The sequence below is a fragment of the Heterodontus francisci genome, chromosome 29 (assembly GCF_036365525.1).
Source record: "Heterodontus francisci isolate sHetFra1 chromosome 29, sHetFra1.hap1, whole genome shotgun sequence".
In the NCBI taxonomy this organism is placed as follows: Eukaryota; Metazoa; Chordata; class Chondrichthyes; order Heterodontiformes; family Heterodontidae; genus Heterodontus; species Heterodontus francisci.
The window spans coordinates 5,707,227-5,723,884 of NC_090399.1; the positions used below are offsets into that span (position 1 = coordinate 5,707,227).

A 16,658-nucleotide genomic window follows, 5' to 3' on the forward strand; every position below is an offset into this window, starting at 1 on the left:
TTGTGTTCACTACAGTCTAACAGTGAGAGTGTGATGGGGATTGTGTTCACTACAGTCTGACAGTGAAAGTGTAATGGTGATTGTGTTCACTACAGTCTAACAGTGAGAGTGTGATGGGGAGTGTGCAGGCTACAGTCTGACAGTGAGTGTGTAATGGGGATTGTGTTCACTACAGCTTGACAGTGAGAGTGTGATGGGGATTGTGTTCACTGCAGTCTGACAGTGAGAGTGTGATGGGGATTGTGTTCACTACAGTCTGACAGTGAAAGTGTAATGGTGATTGTGTTCACTACAGTCTGACAGTGAAAGTGTAATGGGGATTGTGTTCACTGCAGTCTGACAGTGACAGTGTAATGGGGATTGTGTTCACTGCAGTCTGACAGTGAGAGTGTGATGGGGATTGTGTTCACTACAGTCTGACAGTGAAAGTGTAATGGGGATTGTGTTCACTGCAGTCTGACAGTGACAGTGTAATGGGGATTGTGTTCACTACAGTCTGATAGTGAGTGTATAATGGGGTGTGTGTTTGCTGCAGTCTGACAGTGAGCGTGTAATGGGGATTGTGTTCACTGCAGTCTGACAGTGAGAGTTTAATGGGGATTGTGTTCACTGCAGTCTGACAGTGAGAGTGTGATGGGGATTGTGTTCACTGCAGTCTGACAGTGAGAGTGTGATGGGGATTGTGTTCACTACAGTCTGATAGTGAGAGTATAATGGGGATTGTGTTCACTACAGTCTGACAGTGAGAGTGTGATGGGGATTGTGTTCACTGCAGTCTGACAGTGAGAGTGTGATGGGGATTATGTTCACTGCAGTCTGACAGTGAGAGTTTAATGGGGATTGTGTTCACTGCAGTCTGACAGTGAGAGTGTGATGGGGATTGTGTTCACTGCAGTCTGACAGTGAGAGTGTGATGGGGATTGTGTTCACTGCAGTCTGACAGTGAGAGTGTGATGGGGATTGTGTTCACTACAGTCTGATAGTGAGAGTATAATGGGGATTGTGTTCACTGCAGTCTGATAGTGAGAGTGTGATGGGGATTGTGTTCACTGCAGTCTGACAGTGAGAGTTTAATGGGGATTGTGTTCACTGCAGTCTGACAGTGAGAGTTTAATGGGGATTGTGTTCACTGCAGTCTGACAGTGAGAGTTTAATGGGGATTGTGTTCACTACAGTCTGACAGTGAAAGTGTAATGGGGATTGTGTTCACTGCAGTCTGACAGTGAGAGTGTAATGGGGCGTGTGTTTGCTGCAGTTTGTCAGGGAGAGTGTAATGGGGATTGTGTTCACTACAGTCTGACAGTGAGAGTGTGATGGGGATTGTGTTCACTGCAGTCTGACAGTGAGAGTGTGATGAGGATTGTGTTCACTGCAGTCTGACAGTGAGAGTGTAATGGGGATTGTGTTCACTGCAGTCTGACAGTGAGAGTGTGATGGGGATTGTGTTCACTGCAGTCTGACAGTGAGAGTTTAATGGGGATTGTGTTCACTGCAGGCTGACAGTGAGAGTGTGATGGGGATTGTGTTCACTGCAGTCTGATAGTGAGAGTGTAATGGGGATTGTGTTCACTACAGTCTGACAGTGAGAGTGTGATGGGGATTGTGTTCACTGCAGTCTGACAGTGAGAGTGTAATGGGGATTGTGTTCACTACAGTCTGACAGTGAGAGTTTAATGGGGATTGTGTTCACTGCAGTCTGACAGTGAGAGTGTGATGGGGATTGTGTTCACTGCAGTCTGACAGTGAGAGTGTAATGGGGATTGTGTTTACTACAGTCTGACAGTGAGAGTGTGATGGGGATTGTGTTCACGACAGTCTGACAGTGAGAGTGTAATGGGGATTGTGTTCACTGCAGTCTGACAGTGAGAGTGTGATGGGGATTGTGTTCACTGCAGTCTGACAGTGAGAGTGTAATGGGGATTGTGTTCACTACAGTCTGACAGTGAGAGTTTAATGGGGATTGTGTTCACTGCAGTCTGACAGTGAGAGTGTGATGGGGTTTGTGTTCACTGCAGTCTGATAGTGAGAGTTTAATGGGGATTGTGTACACTGCAGTCTGACAGTGAGAGTGTGATGGGGATTGTGTTCACTGCAGTCTGACAGTGAGAGTGTAATGGGGATTGTGTTTACTACAGTCTGACAGTGAGAGTGTGATGGGGATTGTGTTCATGACAGTCTGACAGTGAGAGTGTAATGGGGATTGTGTTCACTGCAGTCTGACAGTGAGAGTGTGATGGGGATTGTGTTCACTGCAGTCTGACAGTGAGAGTGTGATGGGGATTGTGTTCACTACAGTCTGACAGTGAGAGTGTGATGGGGATTGTGTTCACTGCAGTCTGACAGTGAGAGTGTAATGGGGATTGTGTTCACTGCAGTCTGACAGTGAGAGTGTAATGGGGATTGTGTTCACTACAGTCTGACAGTGAGAGTTTAATGGGGATTGTGTTCACTGCAGTCTGACAGTGAGAGTGTGATGGGGATTGTGTTCACTGCAGTCTGATAGTGAGAGTTTAATGGGGATTGTGTTCACTGCAGTCTGACAGTGAGAGTGTGATGGGGATTGTGTTCACTGCAGTCTGATAGTGAGAGTATAATGGGGATTGTGTTCACTACAGTCTGACAGTGAGAGTTTAATGGGGATTGTGTTCACTGCAGTCTGACAGTGAGAGTGTGATGGGGATTGTGTTCACTACAGTCTGACAGTGAGAGTGTGATGGGGATTGTGTTCACTGCAGTCTGACAGTGAGAGTGTGATGGGGATTGTGTTCACTACAGTCTGACAGTGAGAGTTTAATGGGGATTGTGTTCACTGCAGTCTGACAGTGAGAGTGTGATGGGATTGTGTTCACTACAGTCTGATAGTGAGAGTTTAATGGGGATTGTGTTCACTGCAGTCTGACAGTGAGAGTGTAATGGGGATTGTGTTCACTACAGTCTGACAGTGAGAGTGTGATGGGGATTGTGTTCACTGCAGTCTGATAGTGAGAGTATAATGGGGATTGTGTTCACTACAGTCTGACAGTGAGAGTTTAATGGGGATTGTGTTCACTGCAGTCTGACAGTGAGAGTGTGATGGGGATTGTGTTCACTGCAGTCTGATAGTGAGAGTATAATGGGGATTGTGTTCACTACAGTCTGACAGTGAGAGTTTAATGGGGATTGTGTTCACTGCAGTCTGACAGTGAGAGTGTGATGGGGATTGTGTTCACTACAGTCTGACAGTGAGAGTGTGATGGGGATTGTGTTCACTGCAGTCTGACAGTGAGAGTGTGATGGGGATTGTGTTCACTACAGTCTGACAGTGAGAGTTTAATGGGGATTGTGTTCACTGCAGTCTGACAGTGAGAGTGTGATGGGATTGTGTTCACTACAGTCTGATAGTGAGAGTATAATGGGGATTGTGTTCACTGCAGTCTGACAGTGAGTGTAATGGGGCGTGTGTTTGCTGCAGTTTGTCAGGGAGAGTGTAGGGGGGAGTGTGTTTGGTACAGTTTGATGGTGAGAGTATATTTCATATTTACAGTGTCTCTTACACTAATTAATTTATGTGATTTTATTTTCCAGCGCTTCTGAATTCTACAGGTCTCATTGGTAAGAGATGTTTAGCAGCTTTATTCCCTCGGAGATATTGAAATGTTACATTGTCTCATGCTAGATTTGTAGATGTTCCATCTTCCCGGGATTTCCCACTCCCTTCCGTCATCCTGAATCTTAGTATATTGTCCAGAGAGAGTCCCAGATCCCGTTCTATGCACTGCTGTATTGAGCAACAATCAGGAGCTGCTGAGAATGGACTGCTCTGTATATTCCTCATTTTACCCTCACACATTGTGCAGTGTCCACTTCTCTCACTGTCTCCCACTCCTTCTCTCTCCATCACTCCCTCTCCTTTTCTCCCTCTCGTTCTTTGTCTCCTCCTCTCCTCTCCTTCCTCCTTCACATTCCTTTCCCTCCCTCATCTTTCCCTCCCTGTCATTTCCCTTATTCTCATTACCCTCCCTCTCCTTCTCCCTCCTCTCCTCTGCTCCCGCTCCTCCACTCCGTCTCCTTTTCTCACTCTCCTTCTCTTCCTTCTCTCCCTCTCCTTCTCTTCCTTTCCTTTCCCACCTTCTCTCCCTTTCCCTTCCTCTCTCTTGCTCTCTCTCTCTCTCTCCCTTTCACTCTCTCCCCCTTTCTCTTTTTCCCACTGTATCTTTTTCTTCACTTTCTCCCTTTCACTTGTTCACTCTCTCCCTTTTTCTCCCACTTCTCTCTTGCTTGGGATGTGGGTGTCACTGGCCAGGCCAGCATTTATTGTCCATCTCTCATTGCCTTTGAGAAGGTGGTGGTGAGCTGACTTCTTGAACCTCTGCAGTCCATTTGGGGTAGGTATACCCACAGTGCTGTTAGGGAGGGAATGCCAGGATTTTGACCCGGCGACAGTGAAGGAAAGGTAATATAGTTCCAAGTCAGGATGGTGTGTGGCGTGTAGGGGATCTAGTATGTGGTGGTGTTCCCATGCATCTGCTGCCCTTGTCCTTCTGGGTGGTAGAGGTCGTGAGTTTTTCAGGTGCTGTCTAAGGAGCCTTGGTGAGTTGCTGCAGTGCATCTTGTAGATGGGAGGGGGTGGAATTCAGTGATGGTAATGCCATTGAATGCCAAGGGGAGATGGTGAGATTCTCTCTTGTTGGAGATGGCCATTGCCTCGCACTTTGGTGGTGTATTTCTCTCTGTTTCTCTCTCTCTCTCCCTTTCTTTCTTTCAATCTCTCTCTTTTTAACTGTTGATTGCTCTCTCTTTCTATTCCTCACTTTTACCTCTAAGTCTCTCTCTCCTTCAATCGCTCACTCTCTCGCTCTCCTTCTCTGACCCAGAAAGGTTATTGGAAAGTAACCAGTATCTGGGGCCTAAACTCACCAGGATTCTGAGGCTAATTAGAGATTTCAACTGCGTGAGATCAGCTAGAATCAAGCAGTATGGAAGGAGACCATTCATCCCATTGAATCATTTGAAAGACCTATCCAATTGGTCCCTGTCTCCTTGCTCTGTCCCCATGGTCCTTCAGTCTTTTCCTCTTCCAATTATCTATCCAATTTGCTTTTGAACGTTTGAACTGGACTATTCTACCTGCTTGCAGTACCCTCTCATTCCAGATCACAACAACTCTCTGTGTGAAGTAAACACTTCTCCTCATCTCTCCTTTGGCTCTTTTGCCGATTATTTTAGATCAGTTACCAAGCCTCCCGCCAGTGCAGACAGTCTCCCTGCATCTACTCTGTATCCGACAGGCTGAGCCAGTAGGAGAGGGTTGGTTTGTTTTGAAAGAAATCCAGTTGAGGTGAGGAGGAAGGAGCTGCGGCTGATTTATTGTTTTCTTTTCATTTGTTACAGAAAATAACAAGCTGCGGGGTGTAATTGGTGAGTAACGGAGCGTTAGATATGATAGTCATTAGAAACTCAGTGGACTGGAGCTGCAGTCGTGAAGGGAGTTGGTTTAGTGGTAATATCACTGAGCTAGTAATCCGGAGGACCAGGCTAATTCCCTGGAGACCTGGGTTCCAATCCCATCACGCAATTTAAATTCAATTTATTAATAAAAATAAAAGCTATTTAATAAAAGCTATCTCAGTAATGGTGCCATGAAACTACCATTGATTGTTGTAAAAACCCATCTGCTTCAATAATGTCCTTTAAGGAAGGAAATCTGCCGTCCTTACCTGGTCTGGCCTACATGTGACTCCAGACCCACAGCAATGTGGTTGACTCTTAAATGCCCTCTGAAATGGCCTAGCAAGCCACTCAGTTGTCGAAGGCAGTTAGGGATGGGCAACAAATGCTGGCCTTGCCAGTGACGCCCACATCCCATGAAAGAATATAAAAGTCAGTTGGAGAGAAGAATGTTTCTAAACTGTAACTGGACGCTGGAGATAGAACATGTAATAAATTGATTATCTTGCCATTAATGTCTTAATAGTTTGTCGACGAAGAAAGACTTGCATCTCTGTAGCGCCATTCGCTCTCTCAGGATGTCCCAAAGCACTTTACAGCTAATGAAGTACATAAGGAGCTGGAGTAGGCCATTCAGCCCCTCCAGTGTGCTCCCCCATTCCATACAATCATGGTTGATCTCCTACCTCAACTCCACCTTCCCGCACTATCCCCTGTCCCTCAACTCCACCTTCCCGCACTATCCCCTGTCCCTCAACTCCACCTTCCCGCACTATCCCCTGTCCCTCAACTCCACCTTCCCTCACTATCCCCTGTCCCTCAACTCCACCTTCCCGCACTATCCCCTGTCCCTCAACTCCACCTTCCCTCACTATCCCCCTGTCCCTCAACTCCACCTTCCCTCACTATCCCCTGTCCCTCAACTCCACCTTCCCGCACTATCCCCTGTCCCTCAACTCCACCTTCCCGCACTATCCCCTGTCCCTCAACTCCACCTTCCCGCACTATCCCCTGTCCCTCAACTCCACCTTCCCTCACTATCCCCTGTCCCTCAACTCCACCTTCCCGCACTATCCCCTGTCCCTCAACTCCACCTTCCCGCACTATCCCCCGTCCCTCAACTCCACATTCCCGCACTATCCCCTGTCCCTCAACTCCACCTTCCCTCACTATCCCCTGTCCCTCAACTCCACCTTCCCTCACTATCCCCTGTCCCTCAACTCCACCTTCCCGCACTATCCCCGTCCCTCAACTCCACATTCCCGCACTATCCCCGTGTCCCTCAACTCCACCTTCCCGCACTATCCCCGTGTCCCTCAACTCCACCTTCCCTCACTATCCCCTGTCCCTCAACTCCACCTTCCCGCACTATCCCCGTCCCTCAACTCCACATTCCCTCACTATCCCCTGTCCCTCAACTCCACCTTCCCGCACTATCCCCTGTCCCTCAACTCCACCTTCCCTCACTATCCCCGTGTCCCTCAACTCCACCTTCCCGCACTATCCCCTGTCCCTCAACTCCACCTTCCCGCACTATCCCCCTGTCCCTCAACTCCACCTTCCCGCACTATCCCCGTGTCCCTCAACTCCACCTTCCCGCATTATCCCCCTGTCCCTGAACTCCACCTTCCCTCACTATCCCCCTGTCCCTCAACTCCACCTTCGCGCACTATCCCCGTGTCCCTCAACTCCACATTCCCGCACTATCCCCTGTCCCTCAACTCCACCTTCCCGCACTATCCCCTGTCCCTCAACTCCACATTCCCGCACTATCCCCTGTCCCTCAACTCCACCTTCCCACACTATCCCCCTGTCCCTCAACTCCACCTTCCTGCACTATCCCCGTGTCCCTCAACTCCACCTTCCCTCACTATCCCCTGTCCCTCAACTCCACCTTCCCGCACTATCCCCGTCCCTCAACTCCACATTCCCTCACTATCCCCTGTCCCTCAACTCCACCTTCCCGCACTATCCCCTGTCCCTCAACTCCACCTTCCCTCACTATCCCCGTGTCCCTCAACTCCACCTTCCCGCACTATCCCCTGTCCCTCAACTCCACCTTCCCGCACTATCCCCCTGTCCCTCAACTCCACCTTCCCGCACTATCCCCGTGTCCCTCAACTCCACCTTCCCGCATTATCCCCCTGTCCCTCAACTCCACCTTCCCTCACTATCCCCCTGTCCCTCAACTCCACCTTCGCGCACTATCCCCGTGTCCCTCAACTCCACATTCCCGCACTATCCCCTGTCCCTCAACTCCACCTTCCCGCACTATCCCCTGTCCCTCAACTCCACATTCCCGCACTATCCCCTGTCCCTCAACTCCACCTTCCCACACTATCCCCCTGTCCCTCAACTCCACCTTCCCGCACTATCCCCGTGTCCCTCAACTCCACCTTCCCTCACTATCCCCCTGTCCCTCAACTCCACCTTCCCGTACTATCCCCTGTCCCTCAACTCCACCTTCCCGCACTATCCCCGTGTCCCTCAACTCCACCTTCCCGCACTATCCCCTGTCCCTCAACTCCACCTTCCCACACTATCCCCCTGTCCCTCAACTCCACCTTCCCGCACTATCCCCGTGTCCCTCAACTCCACCTTCCCTCACTATCCCCCTGTCCCTCAACTCCACCTTCCCGTACTATCCCCTGTCCCTCAACTCCACCTTCCCGCACTATCCCCGTGTCCCTCAACTCCACCTTCCCGCACTATCCCCTGTCCCTCAACTCCACCTTCCCACACTATCCCCCTGTCCCTCAACTCCACCTTCCCTCACTATCCCCGTGTCCCTCAACTCCACCTTCCCTCACTATCCCCGTGTCCCTCAACTCCACCTTCCCGCACTATCCCCCTGTCCCTCAACTCCACCTTCCCGCACTATCCCCCGTCTCTCAACTCCACCTTCCCTCACTATTCCCCTGTCCCTCAACTCCACCTTCCCTCACTATCCCCGTGTCCCTCAACTCCACCTTCCCGCATTATCCCCCTGTCCCTCAACTCCACCTTCCCTCACTATCCCCCTGTCCCTCAACTCCACCTTCCCGCACTATCCCCCTGTCCCTCAACTCCACCTTCCTGCACTATCCCCCTGTCCCTCAACTCCACCTTCCCTCACTATCCCCCTGTCCCTCAACTCCACCTTCCCGCACTATCCCCTGTCCCTCAACTCCACCTTCCCACACTATCCCCTGTCCCTCAACTCCACCTTCCCGCATTATCCCCCTGTCCCTCAACTCCACCTTCCCTCACTATCCCCCTGTCCCTCAACTCCACCTTCCCGCACTATCCCCCTGTCCCTCAACTCCACCTTCCTGCACTATCCCCCTGTCCCTCAACTCCACCTTCCCTCACTATCCCCCTGTCCCTCAACTCCACCTTCCCGCACTATCCCCTGTCCCTCAACTCCACCTTCCCGCACTATCCCCGTGTCCCTCAACTCCACATTCCCGCACTATCCCCCGTCCCTCAACTCCACCTTCCCTCACTATTCCCCTGTCCCTCAACTCCACCTTCCCTCACTATCCCCGTGTCCCTCAACTCCACCTTCCCGCATTATCCCCCTGTCCCTCAACTCCACCTTCCCTCACTATCCCCCTGTCCCTCAACTCCACCTTCCCGCACTATCCCCCTGTCCCTCAACTCCACCTTCCTGCACTATCCCCCTGTCCCTCAACTCCACCTTCCCTCACTATCCCCCTGTCCCTCAACTCCACCTTCCCGCACTATCCCCCTGTCCCTCAACTCCACCTTCCTGCACTATCCCCGTGTCCCTCAACTCCACCTTCCCGCACTATCCCCCTGTCCCTCAACTCCACCTTCCCGCATTATCCCCCGTCCCTCAACTCCACCTTCCCTCACTATCCCCCTGTCCCTCAACTCCACCTTCCCGCACTATCCCCCTGTCCCTCAACTCCACCTTCCTGCACTATCCCCCTGTCCCTCAACTCCACCTTCCCGCACTATCCCCGTGTCCCTCAACTCCACCTTCCCGCACTATCCCCTGTCCCTCAACTCCACCTTCCCGCACTATCCCCTGTCCCTCAACTCCACCTTCCCGCACTATCCCCCTGTCCCTCAACTCCACCTTCCCTCACTATCCCCCGTCCCTCAACTCCACCTTCCCGCACTATCCCCCGTCCCTCAACTCCACCTTCCCGCATTATCCCCCGTCCCTCAACTCCACCTTCCCTCACTATCCCCTGTCCCTCAACTCCACCTTCCCGCACTATCCCCTGTCCCTCAACTCCACCTTCCCGCACTATCCCCTGTCCCTCAACTCCACCTTCCCGCACTATCCCCCTGTCCCTCAACTCCACCTTCCCTCACTATCCCCCTGTCCCTCAACTCCACCTTCCCTCACTATCCCCTGTCCCTCAACTCCACCTTCCCGCACTATCCCCTGTCCCTCAACTCCACCTTCCCGCACTATCCCCCTGTCCCTCAACTCCACCTTCCCTCACTATCCCCCTGTCCCTCAACTCCACCTTCCCTCACTATCCCCTGTCCCTCAACTCCACCTTCCCGCACTATCCCCCTGTCCCTCAACTCCACCTTCCCGCACTATCCCCCTGTCCCTCAACTCCACCTTCCCTCACTATCCCCTGTCCCTCAACTCCACCTTCCCGCACTATCCCCTGTCCCTCAACTCCACCTTCCCGCACTATCCCCTGTCCCTCAACTCCACCTTCCCGCACTATCCCCCTGTCCCTCAACTCCACCTTCCCGCACTATCCCCCTGTCCCTCAACTCCACCTTCCCGCACTATCCCCCTGTCCCTCAACTCCACCTTCCCGCACTATCCCCCTGTCCCTCAACTCCATCTTCCCTCACTATCCCCCGTCCCTCAACTCCACCTTCCCTCACTATCCCCTGTCCCTCAACTCCACCTTCCCGCACTATCCCCCTGTCCCTCAACTCCACCTTCCCGCACTATCCCCTGTCCCTCAACTCCACCTTCCCGCACTATCCCCTGTCCCTCAACTCCACCTTCCCGCACTATCCCCTGTCCCTCAACTCCACCTTCCCGCACTATCCCCTGTCCCTCAACTCCACATTCCCGCACTATCCCCCTGTCCCTCAACTCCACCTTCCCGCATTATCCCCCTGTCCCTCAACTCCACCTTCCTGCACTATCCCCTGTCCCTCAACTCCACCTTCCCGCACTATCCCCCTGTCCCTCAACTCCACCTTCCCGCATTATCCCCCTGTCCCTCAACTCCACCTTCCTGCACTATCCCCTGTCCCTCAACTCCACCTTCCTGCACTATCCCCTGTCCCTCAACTCCACCTTCCCTCACTATCCCCCTGTCCCTCAACTCCACCTTCCCTCACTATCCCCTGTCCCTCAACTCCACCTTCCCACACTATCCCCTGTCCCTCAACTCCATCTTCCTGCACTGTCCCCCATGTCCCTCAACTCCACCTTCCCTCACTATTCCCCTGTCCCTCAACTCCACCTTCCCGCACTATCCCCTGTCCCTCAACTCCACCTTCCCGCACTATCCCCGTGTCCCTCAACTCCACCTTCCCACACTATCCCCCTGTCCCTCAACTCCACCTTCCCACACTATCCCCTGTCCCTCAACTCCACCTTCCCTCACTATCCCCCTGTCCCTCAACTCCACCTTCCCTCACTATCCCCTGTCCCTCAACTCCACCTTCCCACACTATCCCCTGTCCCTCAACTCCATCTTCCTGCACTGTCCCCCATGTCCCTCAACTCCACCTTCCCTCACTATTCCCCTGTCCCTCAACTCCATCTTCCCACACTGTCCCCCTGTCCCTCAACTCCACCTTCCCGCACTATCCCCCTGTCCCTCAACTCCACCTTCCCGCATTATCCCCCTGTCCCTCAACTCCACCTTCCCTCACTATCCCCCTGTCCCTCAACTCCACCTTCCCTCACTATCCCCCTGTCCCTCAACTCCACCTTCCCGCACTATCCCCCTGTCCCTCAACTCCACCTTCCCGCACTATCCCCGTGTCCCTCAACTCCACCTTCCCTCACTATTCCCCTGTCCCTCAACTCCACCTTCCCTCACTATCCCCCTGTCCCTCAACTCCACCTTCCCTCACTATCCCCCTGTCCCTCAACTCCACCTTCCCTCACTATCCCCCTGTCCCTCAACTCCACCTTCCCGCACTATCCCCCTGTCCCTCAACTCCACCTTCCCGCACTATCCCCCTGTCCCTCAACTCCACCTTCCCTCACTATCCCCCTGTCCCTCAACTCCACCTTCCCGCACTATCCCCCTGTCCCTCAACTCCACCTTCCCTCACTATCCCCCATGTCCCTCAACTCCACCTTCCCTCACTATTCCCCTGTCCCTCAACTCCACCTTCCTGCACTATCCCCGTGTCCCTCAACTCCACCTTCCCTCACTATTCCCCTGTCCCTCAACTCCACCTTCCTGCACTATCCCCGTGTCCCTCAACTCCACCTTCCCACACTATCCCCGTGTCCCTCAACTCCACCTTCCCTCACTATTCCCCTGTCCCTCAACTCCACCTTCCCGCACTATCCCCCATGTCCCTCAACTCCACCTTCCCGCACTGACCCCCTGTCCCTCAACTCCACCTTCCCTCACTATTCCCCTGTCCCTCAACTCCACCTTCCCGCACTGTCCCCCATGTCCCTCAACTCCACCTTCCCGCACTGACCCCCTGTCCCTCAACTCCACCTTCCCACACTATCCCCCTGTCCCTCAACTCCACCTTCCCGCACTATCCCCGTGTCCCTCAACTCCACCTTCCCTCACTATTCCCCTGTCCCTCAACTCCATCTTCCCTCACTATTCCCCTGTCCCTCAACTCCACCTTCCCGCACTATCCCCGTGTCCCTCAACTCCACCTTCCCTCACTATTCCCCTGTCCCTCAACTCCAGCTTCCCACACTGTCCCCCTGTCCCTCAACTCCACCTTCCCGCACTATCCCCCTGTCCCTCAACTCCACCTTCCCGCACTATCCCCGTGTCCCTCAACTCCATCTTCCCACACTGTCCCCCTGTCCCTCAACTCCACCTTCCTGCACTATCCCCCTGTCCCTCAACTCCACCTTCCCGCATTATCCCCCTGTCCCTCAACTCCACCTTCCCTCACTATCCCCCGTCCCTCAACTCCACCTTCCCGCACTATCCCCGTGTCCCTCAACTCCACCTTCCCTCACTATTCCCCTGTCCCTCAACTCCACCTTCCCTCACTATCCCCCTGTCCCTCAACTCCACCTTCCCTCACTATCCCCCTGTCCCTCAACTCCACCTTCCCGCACTATCCCCTGTCCCTCAACTCCACCTTCCCGCACTATCCCCGTGTCCCTCAACTCCACCTTCCCGCATTATCCCCCTGTCCCTCAACTCCACCTTCCCTCACTATCCCCCTGTCCCTCAACTCCACCTTCCCGCACTATCCCCCTGTCCCTCAACTCCACCTTCCTGCACTATCCCCCTGTCCCTCAACTCCACCTTCCCTCACGATCCCCCTGTCCCTCAACTCCACCTTCCCGCACTATCCCCCTGTCCCTCAACTCCACCTTCCCGCACTATCCCCGTGTCCCTCAACTCCACCTTCCCGCACTATCCCCCTGTCCCTCAACTCCACCTTCCTGCACTATCCCCCTGTCCCTCAACTCCACCTTCCCTCACGATCCCCCTGTCCCTCAACTCCACCTTCCCGCACTATCCCCCTGTCCCTCAACTCCACCTTCCCGCACTATCCCCGTGTCCCTCAACTCCACCTTCCCGCACTATCCCCTGTCCCTCAACTCCACCTTCCCGCATTATCCCCCTGTCCCTCAACTCCACCTTCCCTCACTATCCCCCTGTCCCTCAACTCCACCTTCCCGCACTATCCCCCTGTCCCTCAACTCCACCTTCCTGCACTATCCCCCTGTCCCTCAACTCCACCTTCCCGCACTATCCCCTGTCCCTCAACTCCACCTTCCCGCACTATCCCCCTGTCCCTCAACTCCACCTTCCCACACTATCCCCCGTCCCTCAACTCCACCTTCCCGCACTATCCCCCTGTCCCTCAACTCCACCTTCCCTCACTATCCCCCTGTCCCTCAACTCCACCTTCCCTCACTATCCCCCGTCCCTCAACTCCACCTTCCCGCACTATCCCCGTGTCCCTCAACTCCACCTTCCCTCACTATCCCCCTGTCCCTCAACTCCACCTTCCCGCACTATCCCCGTGTCCCTCAACTCCACCTTCCCGCACTATCCCCGTGTCCCTCAACTCCACCTTCCCGCACTATCCCCGTGTCCCTCAACTCCACCTTCCTGCACTATCCCCCCGTCCCTCAACTCCATCTTCCCACACTATCCCCCTGTCCCTCAACTCCACCTTCCCGCACTATCCCCCCGTCCCTCAACTCCATCTTCCCACACTATCCCCCTGTCCCTCAACTCCACCTTCCCGCACTATCCCCCTGTCCCTCAACTCCACCTTCCCGCACTGTCCCCCATGTCCCTCAACTCCACCTTCCCTCACTATTCCGCTGTCCCTCAACTCCACTTTCCCGCACTATCCCCCTGTCCCTCAACTCCACCTTCCCACACTATCCCCTGTCCCTCAACTCCATCTTCCCACACTATCCCCCTGTCCCTCAACTCCACCTTCCCGCACTATCCCCTGTCCCTCAACTCCATCTTCCCACACTATCCCCCTGTCCCTCAACTCCACCTTCCCGCACTATCCCCGTATCCCCTACTGTCCAAAAATCGATTGATCTCTGTCTTGAATATACTCAGCGATGGAGCGTACCCTGCTCCCTGGGGTCAAGATTTCCAAAAATTCACAACCCTCTGAGTGAAGAAAGTCCCCCACATTTCAGTCCAAATTGGAAGGTCCAGTGGAGTTGGACGGACTGGGGAGCTGGGAATGAGAAGCTGAAGTCAAGCGCCCCCACTGGCAGTAGAGTGTAACTGCAGTTTCCATTGCAAAGAAACACAAACTTTATGTAGCAAGTTTCACAACATCAGGCGGTCCCAATGTAACTCCCAGACAATGAAGTATATATTTTAGAAGGGCAGTCCTGTGATATGATAGGGATGGGGTTAGAACATCAGTAACAGCTCCCTCTCTTATTACAACCCAAATTACAAGAGCCAGAGAAGGACACCAGAGGCTAGAGAGTAGCAAGAGAGGAATGGTGGAGAGATGTGAAATCTACCTGTTACTCCTCTGTCATCAGCGTGACCAGCTTTGAGTGAGGCAATTGAACAGGGGGGATGGGGAGACCTTGTGAATATCTCACCCTTTCATTGAGGTTGGGCATTAAGTGAGCTGCAAGCTTGTGGTTTCAAGGCCCACTCATGGAATAGAACCAGGTTGACAGTCCCAGTGCGGTACTGAGGGAGTGCTGCACTGTCGGAGGTGCCGTCTTTCAGATGAGACGTTAACCTAGGCCCTCTCAGATAGATGTGAAAGATCTCATTGTCATTATTTCAGAAGAAGAGTAGGGACATTCTCCCCAGCGTCCTGGCCAATGTTTATCCCTCGATTGGTATTATGAAAAAAATAGCTTATCTGGTCATTATCACTGCCGTTTGTGGGAGCTTGCTGTGCACAAATTGGCTGTTGGGTTTCCTGCAGTACAACAGTGATGACACTTCAAAAAGTACTTCATTGGCTGTCAGGCGCTTGAAGTCATAGAGTCATTTACAGCACAGAAGGAGGGCACTCGGCCCATTGAGTCCATGCTAGCTCTCTGTGGCGCTATCCAGTCAGTTTCACACCAGCACTCAATCCCCATAGCCCTGCAAGTTTATTTCCCTCAAGTACCCATCCAATTTCCTTTTGAAATCATCGATTGTCTCCACTTCCACCACCCTGAGGAAAGACAATGAAAATCTACTTCCTTTACAACCAACATCAGCAAACAGATTCATTGTTGTTGGTGGGATCTTGCTGTGTACACATTGGCTGCTACGTTTACAAAGTACTTCTAATACTATAAGGCACTCGGAGACAGTCGGCCACTGTGGAAAGTGCTATACAAACACAACATCGTTCCTCAGCATTTACCAGAATGACTAACACGGATTTCTTTCTGACTTTCAGAGGAACAAACAGAGAAAGCGAAAGAAAGTAAGTGACCGGAGACCCTGTGACAGGGTCACGCATTGTACTTCCTTCCACCCACCCGGGTGTCTGTGTGTCCATTGACTTAGCATCTGGTGTCAGACAGCCTGCAAACAGAATCTATCAAATGAAAATCAAGTTTGTCATTTAACTGACGGGTTTTTCTTTTTTTTTTCAGAGTATAAAACTCTACAAATGGAGATAGGTAAGAAAATTAAACCCTATGGATAAGGGAGTATTAGAGAGAGGGGAAACCCCATGGATAAGAGAGTGGCAGAGAGAGGAGGGAAACCCCATGGGTAAGAGAGTGACAGAGAAGAGGGGAAACCCCATGGATAAGAGAGTGACAGAGGTGAGGAGGGAAACCCCATGGATAAGAGAGTGACAGAGGTGAGGAGGGAAACCCCATAGGTAAGAGAGTGACAGAGATGAGGAGGGAAACCCCATGGGTAATAGAGTGACAGGGATGAGGGAAACCCCATGGATAAGAGAGTGACAGAGAGAGGAGGGAAACCCCATGGGCAAGAGAGTGACAGGGATGAGGGAAACCCCATGGATAAGAGAGTGACAGAGAGAGGAGGGAAACCCCATGGATAAGAGAGTGACAGAGATGAGGGGAAACCCCATGGGTAAGAGAGTGACAGGGATGAGGGAAACCCCATGGATAAGAGAATGACAGAGAGAGGAGGGAAACCCCATGGATAAGAGAGTGACAGAGATGAGGGGAAACCCCATGGGTAAGAGAGTGACAGGGATGAGGGAAACCCCATGGATAAGAGAATGACAGAGAGAGGAGGGAAACCCCATGGGTAAGAGAGTGACAGAGATGAGGGGAAACCCCATGGGTAAGAGAGTGACAGGGATGAGGGAAACCCCATGGATAAGAGAGTGACAGAGAGAGGAGGGAAACCCCATGGATAAGAGAGTGACAGAGAGAGGAGGGAAACCCCATGGATAAGAGAGTGACAGAGACGTGGGGAAACCCCATGGATAGGAGAGTGACAGAGGGAGGAGGGAAGCCCCATGGGTAAGAGAGTGACAGAGATGAGGGGAAACCCCATGAGTAAGAGAGTGACAGAGAGAGGAGGGAAACCCCATGGGTAAGAGAGTGACAGAGATGAGGGGAAACCCCATGGATAAGAGAGTGACAG

The 16,658-nt window shown here is 52.9% G+C and overlaps 1 protein-coding gene across 1 annotated transcript in view; it reads left to right on the forward strand.

Moving 5' to 3' along the window:
• The window catches only part of LOC137346091 (butyrophilin subfamily 3 member A1-like), a 127,527-nt gene that overhangs the window by 85,140 nt on the left and 25,729 nt on the right, over positions 1-16,658 (forward strand). Inside the window, exons 6-9 of the mRNA XM_068009387.1 lie at positions 3,565-3,591; positions 5,371-5,397; positions 15,487-15,513; positions 15,686-15,712. Of these exons, the coding sequence (XP_067865488.1) occupies positions 3,565-3,591; positions 5,371-5,397; positions 15,487-15,513; positions 15,686-15,712 (108 nt within the window). The remainder of the gene's footprint in view (positions 1-3,564; positions 3,592-5,370; positions 5,398-15,486; positions 15,514-15,685; positions 15,713-16,658) is intronic.